The sequence below is a fragment of the Trypanosoma equiperdum genome, assembly GCF_001457755.1.
Source record: "Trypanosoma equiperdum strain OVI genome assembly, contig: ctg_63, whole genome shotgun sequence".
Classification (NCBI taxonomy): domain Eukaryota; phylum Euglenozoa; class Kinetoplastea; order Trypanosomatida; family Trypanosomatidae; genus Trypanosoma; species Trypanosoma equiperdum.
Window position 1 is genome coordinate 1 of NW_027124576.1, and position 11,032 is coordinate 11,032.

Genomic DNA, 11,032 nt, shown 5'->3' on the forward strand with positions numbered 1-11,032 from the left:
CACAAGGTAACGATGCTGCTACCTCGCAGTGTTAAAAAAGACACTATCGTCCTACGAGTGCGGTGTCAGACTTGTCAAGTAGTGGAACAACACTTCCCAGTCTTTGGTTTTAAGAGTCAACAATCTTTCAAAATTGGTGGCAGCCCACTCTTTACAAACTGGTAAGTGCGCAACATGTACATATATGTCTAAATCGAACTGCCTGAAGACTTTGTATGTACTAAAAGACCTATTAGATGCTGTTAGCAAATAAATGAACGAGTGCGCGTGTGTTCGTTACATTTGGTGGAACAACATGACTTTGTGCATCCAGTCAGCTAGAATCCCTTTTCAACCACACACCTCATCCCCCAGATTTGGAGAGCATGAGGGTTAGGGTTGATTATTCTAATGGCTTCACCCCAAGGCAACAACACTGAGATTCTTGCCGACTTCACTCCCTCTTTTTGGGGGAGCGCTGAGTGTTTATGGTTGGCAACGCATCGGTTTCTGATAAATAGATTCTATCGAATACATTACCAGCGCCACTCCCCGAGAACAGCAACTGCACGGGGGGAGAGTCGTTTCATCATCACCTTAATGTAGATCACCCGTATCCCCCTTCAGCGGTGGTTTCACGTGCGTCGACGTTTGGTACAGATAGGCAAGGAGACGATATCAGAAGCTGGGATGCCACGGTGCATGCATACACTCACCTAAACATTATTTTGCTTTCGAATGGTAGGCAAAGCAAATAATGTCTCATTCACCTCACAAGGAAACCAAAGTTATCGAACACTTTGCAACAGTCTTTCCTCAGCGGCTGGTCAGTGCGGTCATACGCAAGTAATAATACATAAAAATGAGTGATAACTGGTTCCTGCGCGTGCTGGTGTTGTGCCGCTTGTTGCTACTACTTCCTCCTCCTCCTCACCTTAGAAAGGGTGTCACAGCATATCCTCCAAAAAAAATCCGTAGGTTTTTGTATGAAATATAATACATCGGACCCTTTCATGTGTTCTTCCGCTGCGGTGCAAAGCCCCTTACGATTCCACAGCATGCTCCAACTTTCCAGTGTCCGTCTCCTGTTAGGTCAAGTCAAAGATGTATTGATGCAGGAAGCAGCAACAACACCACCGGTGTCTGTTCTTGTCCGTTCACATTTTCACCATGAGACTTCCATAGGTTTGTACACTGCTGTAGCACATTAATACACACATACACATTCACACATATATTCATAGGGTTCCGGTATACAAATCTCTCTCTCATTAACACGTGAGATACTGGAGAACACGATTCGGACTCTCATACAGCAGATCCAGAATTCTAATCGGGATTAATACAATTCTTATCAGCAGCTAACGGCACGCGGCATGTCTCATTGTGGGAGTTTCTTGTAAGAAATCGAAAAAAAAATCCTGCTCTTGGGGCATACCGAGTGGAAACCTGTTTGTCGGCTCACTACGTCTCGCACCCGAATAGATGGTTTTGCGTCCGCTGCTAACACACAAAAGGGGGGTGTTTTAACAGAAAACGACTAATTTCCGGTCTTACCTTTTCCACGCATCTACGTGTCGTGCGCTGTAGTCCGTTTCACCGACCATGCCGCTGCTTTCTAAAACATCATAGTTGTCAGCGTTGCTGAAGCCACTTTTTTTGCTAGTATTGATCTTTTTTTCTAATGAAACTTGAACCTTTATTCAGCACATCATGTACCTGCAGTGCGCGCTTAGATCGGCATACTGTTTAAAAAAACAGCAGTGTGTCTTCGGAGGGCGCCCCATTCTATCATTGGGGGATGGAAACCAACTTGCCACTGAAGCTTCTGCTTCAGAAGAATGTGCGCGTGTCATTCTTATTGGTTGATCAGTTTGCGTCCAAAAGAAAAAACATACCGAAATGGAGTCATCACCTCCCTTTTGTCTAACAATTACCCCGTCACTTCATGTGAGAAGCATCCCTTCACAACGCGAGCAACGTATCGAGTTGGAGAGTTGATGTGAACACGTTGATGTCACCTGTCAGTGTGCAGCACTCTCCCTACCGTCACAAACACAAGTTTGCAGCATGTCACGTACCCACCATACCCTCTGTTTTTTCAGCATTCATTTAAAAGCTGCTGACAATCCAAACTTTTACAATGGCAGCACTGAAATCCCAAGTATCCTCAGACTCACGTAGATCAACCACACAATATCAAAGGGGGGAAAGTGATTCACAATATCTTTCAGACTTCTGTTTCGGTATAGCTCCACTTGCATACAGCTCATTTATACACATGTGTACGCGATACCACACGCCGATAACATGGTAAATTGCTTCCAAGCCTCTGATAACCCGCAACGGCTCACGCAGACACGGTCATCCCCTGAGTGGTCTTTTCATTTTTATATTGGTCCTCAAAAAATAGGGAAATAACCGCATAAGCTAGCATGTAACCAATTCATATGTATATGCAGCACAGCTTAACCTCCGATAAAGAACCGAGTGTTGCTTACGATTGTGCATCCGTAGTGAGTCGTTTCCACACAACACATTACAGGCTATCATGCAGAAACTTTATGACATCATTTAGTTATCTTGGCGTCAACTGGTTAAATGTGTGCACGGTAGCAGTGTACCTCGTTTCTGCCCCATCATTTCTTACAGACCTTCGGTAAAAAGAAAATATATATCCTTTAGCGCCCGACTGATTCCGCCTTTAGTGTCAACAATCACCCGTGCGGGCCCCAGAAATCGTTTGGTTGGCCTGGTTTTAGTTTAAATTGGAATTCCTTTCTGCTCACACAAAGTGTCACGTCACCGTTGATATTGTCAACAGCCTTTTCATCAGCTTCCATATGCTTACGAACACTCCATCCACGTCACAGAGACCCAAACATGAACAGTTTTTGTCGAGTTTGCTCTGGAGGAAAGGTAAGCACCACAATATCGTTATAACTGTAAATCCTCCGGGACACTAATCAACTCATGTTAAACCATGTTACACCAGAGAGGGGAACTTCGGCGTTTTTGTTGTTGTCGTTTTCTTCAATCCCACATGGTCTCATTGCGTGCCAGTGCGGGCATAATGCGTTGGGCAACTCTCAGTGTGCAAATAAAGTTGTGCAGCAACGGCCAATGGCCCAAATGTTCACCACCATCACTTATCCGCTCCGTAACTAAGCCGCTCAGACGCCATTGAATGCAGCGGCTGGAAAAAAAAAAATCAACTTCGTAAGGATCAAGTTGCGGTCGCGCAAGAAGTGCCAAGAACCCACCTTTCAGAAATGTCTTGCGTTAGCAAAGACGCCACAATCGTATGCGCCGTCTTTGGTAAGCAGCTCAACAGGGAAAAAACTTACATTAAAGCCCAGACAGAGATATTGAAGTAATCGTGAAGGTCATCCCGTTGACTCCACACCATTAGACGTGAGCGACACAGACACACACACAGTCACAAACTCATGCGCTGCAGGGACCCTGACATCCATGGGGAAAAAGAAAAAAGCAAGTGGTGAACGGCGGTTCGATGGTCGGTGACGGGGCAGTATTCAACGCGATCCCGTGAGAATCCTTTCGCACCAAGTCCGGCTCCCGTACTTCTTCTAATCGCATCCCTAGCCAAAAGCCCCTACGCGATACCTTGGAGCCACAGGTCTTGGGCATAGCGTCCCATCTTGCAGAAAGCGGGAAACAGAAGTACTGAAACTGAAGTGAGTAATTCGGTTTCTTCCCCATTTAAAAAAAAAAAACGTGAGTGACCTCATGGTGGCCCCGCAGAAGCCCCTTCAATATCGCCGGCTCGCCGGCCGTACGGCGCAGCAGCCATATTCACCGGGGGCGAACGCCGTCGCCAGTCCCCTGGCAGCACATGAAGAACAAAACAAAATCGGAAATGCCGATCGATGCCAGTGGGAACCCATACGAAGTGCTCCTTTGTAATTACGGTCGGCTCAGTGTGGTAACGCTGTCCAGCCCCCTACATTTCCGACGCAGATCGGGAGATGGATAAATTATTTATGTGGAGAGCGCTGTTTTGCCACCGACGTCGGAATCAACCAATGCTGAATTCAGCTGCAAAGGACTGACATGCCACCTTTGTCATTCCGGTCGCCGGGAGGGGACCGGTTAAGCACCAGAGGTGTCCGGGTTGCCCTTACGTTAGTCACGGAATCCGTATTTTCGAGCTTTTGGTGGCTCTAATCGCATCGGGCTGTCAGTCCGAGCTGAGGCTGCCCAACACAATGTTATGCCCCAACCCCTTGTGTGAAAGTTAGTCGGGGCCCTGCAAAAGTTTTTTTTTCTGTTGCATACGCTGCAGCGGCGTACGCTGGGAAATTGTGAAGATATTGACATGTGGTCTGACCAATGGGAGTGGAGATATTCTCCGCAGGCCCCGTCCGCGGTGGCAAATGACTGAGGCGAATGCGGTATAAAACATTCTGGCGTTTGACTGCTGCTATGGAAAAAACAGTAGGGGGGTGCGCTACCGAGGGTTTGGAAAGAGGGAAAGGGGCACCGTAGGGGTCAGCCCCGGGTTGCAATATTGTGAAATATCCAGCGCTGAGGAGGGCAGATGTGCTGGCTGCGATATCGCGGAGTTAGTGGGCGCTGAATGGGAAAGAGGGGGGAGTTTTATCTGATGGGCGAAGCGAAGTTTACGAACAGCCGCTGGATGTCTACCGTGAGGGAGTGAAGCGTGATTGATACTGAAATGAGGCTGCCCTGAAATAGCAAGGCCCTCGCCGGTTGCGCTTGTGGAGTTAACGTCACACAGGACGGATTCGAGCAACGCTCCCTGCCGCTGTGCACCCCTTGAAAACCAAGAGCATGGTACGCATGTAGCGGCAGCAGGTGATTCATTGGTGGTAGCACAAATGGCTGGGCAGCGGACCTTTACAGCGAAGTGGAAAGTATATGCGTCCACGTGTCCTCCTATTTTTCATGGAGGGCCAGGCGCTGCGCGCCGAGCGGGCAATCGTAAAAGTGACCAACGAAGATTCCTTAGGTGGAGCTGACTTGTATCAAAGAGTGGCTCAAGCACTCAGGATTTTCCGCACGCATTGGTCCCAAGGTGGTGTGTTGTATGTCGGGATCAGCTGGGTTTGGATGTGCTGTACAACGCTTCATCACCGCATGTGGTGGTATATGCATATGGAAAAGACTTTGAAGGGTTCGGTGTACTGGAAGGAAGGTAATAGTGCATCATTGGTGCAGAACTTCTGAAAGTGGGCCCGTTAGAATAGTGCGGCCTCTGGAAAAGAAGCAGAAGTATACGAAGAATAACAAGCAGGTATGTCGTAACTTTCACTGTCTAGGCGGTGATGCGGTACGAATGCAGTCGATTTTGTTTCGCTTCACACTGAACTCCCACCAAGTAATTGGTGGCATTGATGGTTTCCTACCTCAAGTGTGAACCTGTGGCCTGATGGTACATATCCCGTTGGAGTACGATATGCTTCAGGTGTGTTTATTTGAGGGAAATTCCTTCTTCTCTAGCAGACAGTCCCTGCTATACTTGGGATTTTCTTCCCCTGAGAACGAGTGACCGACCAGGGGCTGGTGGCTGCTGGAAGCTTTCGATCTCACAAGAAAAAAGTTGTCGTCTCTTCGCGGTAGCTACTGAACACAGCTTGATCCAAACATCCGGTGGTTGCGCCAACGGAATTTGAACTCACGCATGCAGGATTGTCACGCGTGCTGAAATCGGTCTGTTAAGAAATATTACATTTTGCAACGGTGTTTTCTACACTAGCATACTTCGCGTATCTGCAAAATAAAAAGGACTGTCAACAAGATGACTCAGATGGTCCGAATTGTCGAACGTGGGCATTTGGAAATGCAAGTTACGAACGGTTCCTGTATTCGCGGTGATTAATGATATACTGTAGTACATTTGAAGCATCAATACGCACCGACTAAACCTTTTTTTTTTATGCGAAGCTCAGTGCCAATGAAAGGGAGGCTTCTGTCTCCCAAAGGAGATAATAACTGTACATGGCGGCGACACAAGGTCAAACCTGACGAAAAGGGGTCTGCACCTCAAGAACAATCCGTATTGCTAATGCCAGTACGATGTTTTGTCCATATCGGTCACAAATATATGTGCATATGCGTCCTGAGTAATCCATAGAACGCATAGACTCCTGTATGTTGCTTGGCTATTGGTCGAATAGCAGTGACAATTGAACCAAATGCACGAATAATCCAGTTCGTTATATGCAGCAAATATGATGTAGTCACTTCGGCTGTGCACAGCAAAAGAGTGTCACTTCGAAACTATAAACAACATCTCTGCGTAAAGGAGGAAACACGCCCAACATGTGCATTGATGTGCAAGTCGAATGACTACGATAACGATTTCTTCATGTCTTTGAAGAGCTTGTAATGCTTTATCGCTGCAGCCGTCAGTCGCTGAAACAAAGGGGGAACAGAGCATCCTTCGATAGCACAGGGAGGGAAAGTGAGTGACGTTATGAGTGCACCGTTTACTAATTAGAAAAGGGACTGTCGGTAAGATGTAAATGTCTGAAAATAAATGTGAACGGTTTGCGGCTGCGAATTATCCGTTAGTTTTCTCAGTGGTTAGTCAACACTTTATTTGGTAGCTTCATTGTGCTTACAAGGGAGGATGATATGTTAATGTTTGTCCTTTCGGTTGGATTCCCACTACATATTGTACACCCGAAGGTGTGTTCACAATATATTTTTTCCCCTGTAGTGAATTGTCTATTCGGTGTTCACCGTATTCTATACAATGCTTATACTGTTGCTTCGGTGGCTCCCTTCTGAGTTACGAAAAAAAAAACTCTCAGATGTACCGCCGATGCAGCTGTTATACTGAGAATTGTCAACGGAAGATGTTATATGTATTTTGGGACTTACCGTCTGTATTTCAAAGACGTGGTCTGTGAGTCACTCGACACAGTGGTGAAGAGAGATACGAGCCTCGCCGGTTCTGGTAAGTAAACGTCGTTTTGTCCACCTCTAGATACATCATTGTGTTTAACCTAGCGTGTTGCGCTTACTTGTGTTGGTCGTTTCTGGGGGGTGCCATTCAGTGGTTGCACCAGCGTACAGGAACATCTTTAGAATGTCTTTTAAACGTATTACTCGTGTTCGCACACCATGGAGTGGTCGCTTTTCCTCACTTGACCTAGCGGTTTCTTCATTGTTCGGAAGCCGCATAATGTCCGTTGATTACGCAGGGGAAAAAATGGCAAGATCAACGACGGTGTAAAATACGTTGGTTTCTCAACGGGATTTTAGTGTCTCGTGTACCAGTTGATTCTCGTCATTTTTTGTGAGTTTTCCATGTGTTTTCGTAGCAGGAGTAATTTTTCGCCCCACTTGCCCGCGACGGTGGTGTAGTCTGTGAACCACACGGTGCTCACGATTATGCGTCTGCGTTTCCAATATCGATATGATTGTTGCACCTACATATAAGTGGCGTGTTGTCCCTCGCACTGCAGCGTGTGTATGAGTGATCAGATTCGGCTCTGTATTTGAGTACCAGTATTTACTCACCAGATATATCAGCGGGTTTCTTTGTCAGGAGGGGGAAAGCAACCAGTCAGAGGTCATCAACCTGCTGGTGAGCTGGCTTAAGGTCAACACCATCCTTACATTGTTTTTTGTGTGCATGGCCCTTGGCAGATGTCGATAACAGGTCCAACCCATGTAGAAACGCCTTCCTTGGGGTTTTGGCGTTCATGGAATGATGTAAGGGGTTACTGTGGAAATAATAATAATAATAATGTCCAGTCAAGCGCTAAAATTCAATGCTTCTTATCTCGGCTGCCACACTCGTCACGCTGTTTTTGTACCCATAGTATTCTCCCTCCGACTGCAAAGAGAAAGGGGCTTTATGCATGGCATCACCTTCTGATAGCAGAGAAATACTCAACACGTTGGGGTACGGAGCCGCGTTAGTGGTTCCCGCTTTTGTTAAACTGTGCCTCACAATGGCCGTGATGGCTTTAGATGACCAGCAGCCGACAGCCGACACTGGATATAGGTATCGCAATGACCTTAAACTCCCAGCTGCAAGAGCATTGTGCCGTCTCAAGGAGCACATCGAAAAGGTTCAGGAGAGAGTCGATCAACTCTCCAAAATGGTTGAGGGCAACAAATCACTAGGAAGGAGAGCAATGGAATTGGCCGAGGAAGTAAAGTCAGAAGCAGCGAAAAGTGCGAGGGGTTTGAGCACAGTATTGAGTACTCACTGCAGGAATCCTGATGAAAACCATCACCTTCCATTCAGCCAAAATTGTGACAGGAGCGTATCTCCTATTGAACCACCTGACCACAAATTAAAGGAGGAGATTACTTGCGATGCTACTGTCGAGTCGGGCGCCAACAGCACACGTGGACCCTCATCCCGTGATATGAACAACCTCGTGCGAATGTGGGACGAAGTGAAGCCCACTGCATCAAAAGGGGCAGATGGTAACAGTTACAGAAGCAAACAGAGCTACGAAGCTGCTGCCTCGAAGTGCAAGATCGATGGTTACTCCACGATGCCTTGTACTGTTTCTGAAAAACACTGGCGGTCTTCCTTTGTTGCTGCAACCTTGAAGCTACGTGAGCTGGAGGTTGTTGTTGAGGAGGCAACTGGCCAAACCGTGCAAGAAGTGGAAAGCAAGCCGCAAGGCATCCCACGTGGACTTGAGTTAGGGTTAGAAGAAGCGACAGCTGGTCCGACCGTGCAGTTCCTTCTAGGAAATAACCATACCGTCTATGATTGTGGTACACTTACCGAATTGAGCCGTCTGGTGTCGATTCTTGTCGCTGTGCAAATTTAGTCTCAATATTGTGAGGCAGATATGAACACCTTGTGCGCTACGCTGGTGCTGTACTCGGCACCGTTCGGCGATTCACCACACTGTTTAGCGCATTCACGCTGTGCGGTTCTTGTTTCGGGGACTTCGCAATGTGACTCATGACTGCGCTCTTTCTTTTGGAGAATCATCTTCTCTAACGTTTATCAAGGTTTGTACGTTGTGTGTAAACCTCCGAATAACTGAAGTAATTCTTCTCGAATGGTAGCAAGCACTTGTAGAAACTCACGTTGGTAGCACCGGTGCGTGGCAAATTAAGCTCACAAAGCTTTTCAAATCTTGGTGCTGGTACGCTGAACGGCTGGGATAAGCTGATTGCGGTGGAAGGAACTCACTGAACGTGCTGCAATGTTGAAATTAAGCTGGGAATTGGAAGAAAAATGGAGGTATGGTGCGACGGTCATTCAATTCAAAGTGGGTTGGACCGAGAGAGGAAAGATGCAATAAACAGTTTTCCACGGAAACTGCCTCTAGTGCGGTGGTCAGGCTCCGCGGTGTAACGGCCGTACTAAGGGAAATCCAATCCAAAGTGCTCACACCTCTAATATGAATAGCCACTGGCGGAGTCCCTATGATGGGAATAGATGGCTGAACGAAATGGCCCAATGTTCGAGACTCTTTTTCCGCACGCACCCGAACAAAGTTGTGAAGACTATTTTTATGATCTGTTCTCCAGGAAGGGTGGTGCTCGTTATTCTGTCATGCATTTCAAGTTGTAGGCCAATCCCGTCTTTCAACACTACTCTAGCAACATGCTCTCACCAAAACTCGTGGAAACACGCTTTAAAAAAAAAAATACAAGGGCACATGCTCTGTACATGAAGCGACAATGCCCCATTTCCCTTCAGCAAAAGTAAAGTAAGTCGCGCAGAAAATGCACTTTAAGAACGTCTGTCTGGCATCTCGCTTTCTTCCCAGGCTGTGATGTAGCGTACCCAAGTCAAACTTTGTGCAGCGTCAGGAATTATGCGTCAGTTATTTTGGGGAGGCAACAACAGGGTCTACCGCGTCATTATTTTGCCATCCACAAGGGATAGCGCATACTAATAGAAAAGTCCCACTGTCGGTGACTCTCCCTTCCTCCTTTACACTGCGAGGTAGCAGCATCGTTACCTTGTGGTTGCCCTCGGCTTTTGTTAAATGCATTTCCAGTGTTTGTGCACCGGCGTTGCCACGCGAAGGGTTTACCTTCTCGTGTTTATGTCAATACTTGCGTTGGAATCGGGTGCTAACTGTTGTGCGAGACTAACTGCCACCCCCCCCCCCAAAGAAAAGTACATATATTTGCGCTTTCGTTGCTCCTTCATTCAAGTCATCCGGTCAAAGGACAACCCATAAGTTCACTGCTGTAGAATTAGTTCCTGCCGCACACATGTTGTCGCGCACCTTTTTTGCAGCTCAGAGGAAGATACCGTTCTATCCTGTCAATCCAAGCAACCCACTTGTGTATTTTGATATTTCCATTGGCTCCCAGAAGGCTGGAAGGGTAGAAATGGAGCTCTTCAAGGATGTGGTACCGAAAACGGCGGAGAATTTCCGTGCATTATGTACAGGTGAAAAGGGCCTGGGACGATCTGGCAAGGCATTGTCGTACAAGGGAAGCAAGTTCCATCGCGTCATCCCTCAGTTCATGTGTCAGGGAGGAGACTTCACGAGCGGTAACGGTACGGGTGGAGAGTCAATATACGGATTGAAATTTCCCGATGAGTCCTTCGCGGGCCGCGCTGGGAAGCACTTTGGTCCCGGGACGCTCTCCATGGCAAATGCAGGCCGCAACACAAATGGATCGCAATTCTTCATCTGCACAGCTGCAACTCCCTGGTTGGATGGGAAACATGTTGTTTTTGGACAAGTAACGAAGGGATACGAAGTCATTGAGAAGGTTGAAACCAACGGCAGCCAGTCAGGTGCCACACGTCAGCCCATCACCATCATGGATTGTGGCCAAATTGAACAGGGATAAGGGCATTCTCAGGAAGTTAACAACGGCTGTTACGGTTGTGGTAACTGTGTTAAAAAGTACGCGAGCTTTTTTGTTTTTTTTTCACTTAGGACTGTGATCAAGTTCGATTGTGTGTTGCCTCGTTATTTCCTTCCCCATCTGCGCAGGTTCCTTCGCCTTGCATGTGGCAGCGCACCTCTGACCTCCTGGTGTTTCCAGTGGCTGGTTTCCTGCGGGAGTTTCAATGCACCTCTCAATCTCTTTCTCCTACCTCCCTTTTTCTTTA

General features: G+C 47.2%; 2 protein-coding genes across 2 annotated transcripts; both read left to right on the forward strand.

The window, feature by feature from the left end:
• Window positions 1-7,835: 7,835 nt before the first annotated feature.
• TEOVI_000298600 (invariant surface glycoprotein, putative) lies at window positions 7,836-8,768 on the forward strand (the record flags this gene model as incomplete). The annotated part of the gene is made up of 1 exon (XM_067225976.1): window positions 7,836-8,768. One exon carries the CDS (start codon window positions 7,836-7,838, stop codon window positions 8,766-8,768), a length of 933 nt encoding a protein of 310 aa, XP_067082077.1.
• Window positions 8,769-10,176: 1,408 nt separating this feature from the next.
• Window positions 10,177-10,767, forward strand: TEOVI_000298700 (cyclophilin-type peptidyl-prolyl cis-trans isomerase, putative; the record flags this gene model as incomplete). The annotated part of the gene is made up of 1 exon (XM_067225977.1): window positions 10,177-10,767. One exon carries the CDS (start codon window positions 10,177-10,179, stop codon window positions 10,765-10,767), a length of 591 nt encoding a protein of 196 aa, XP_067082078.1.
• Window positions 10,768-11,032: the final 265 nt, after the last annotated feature.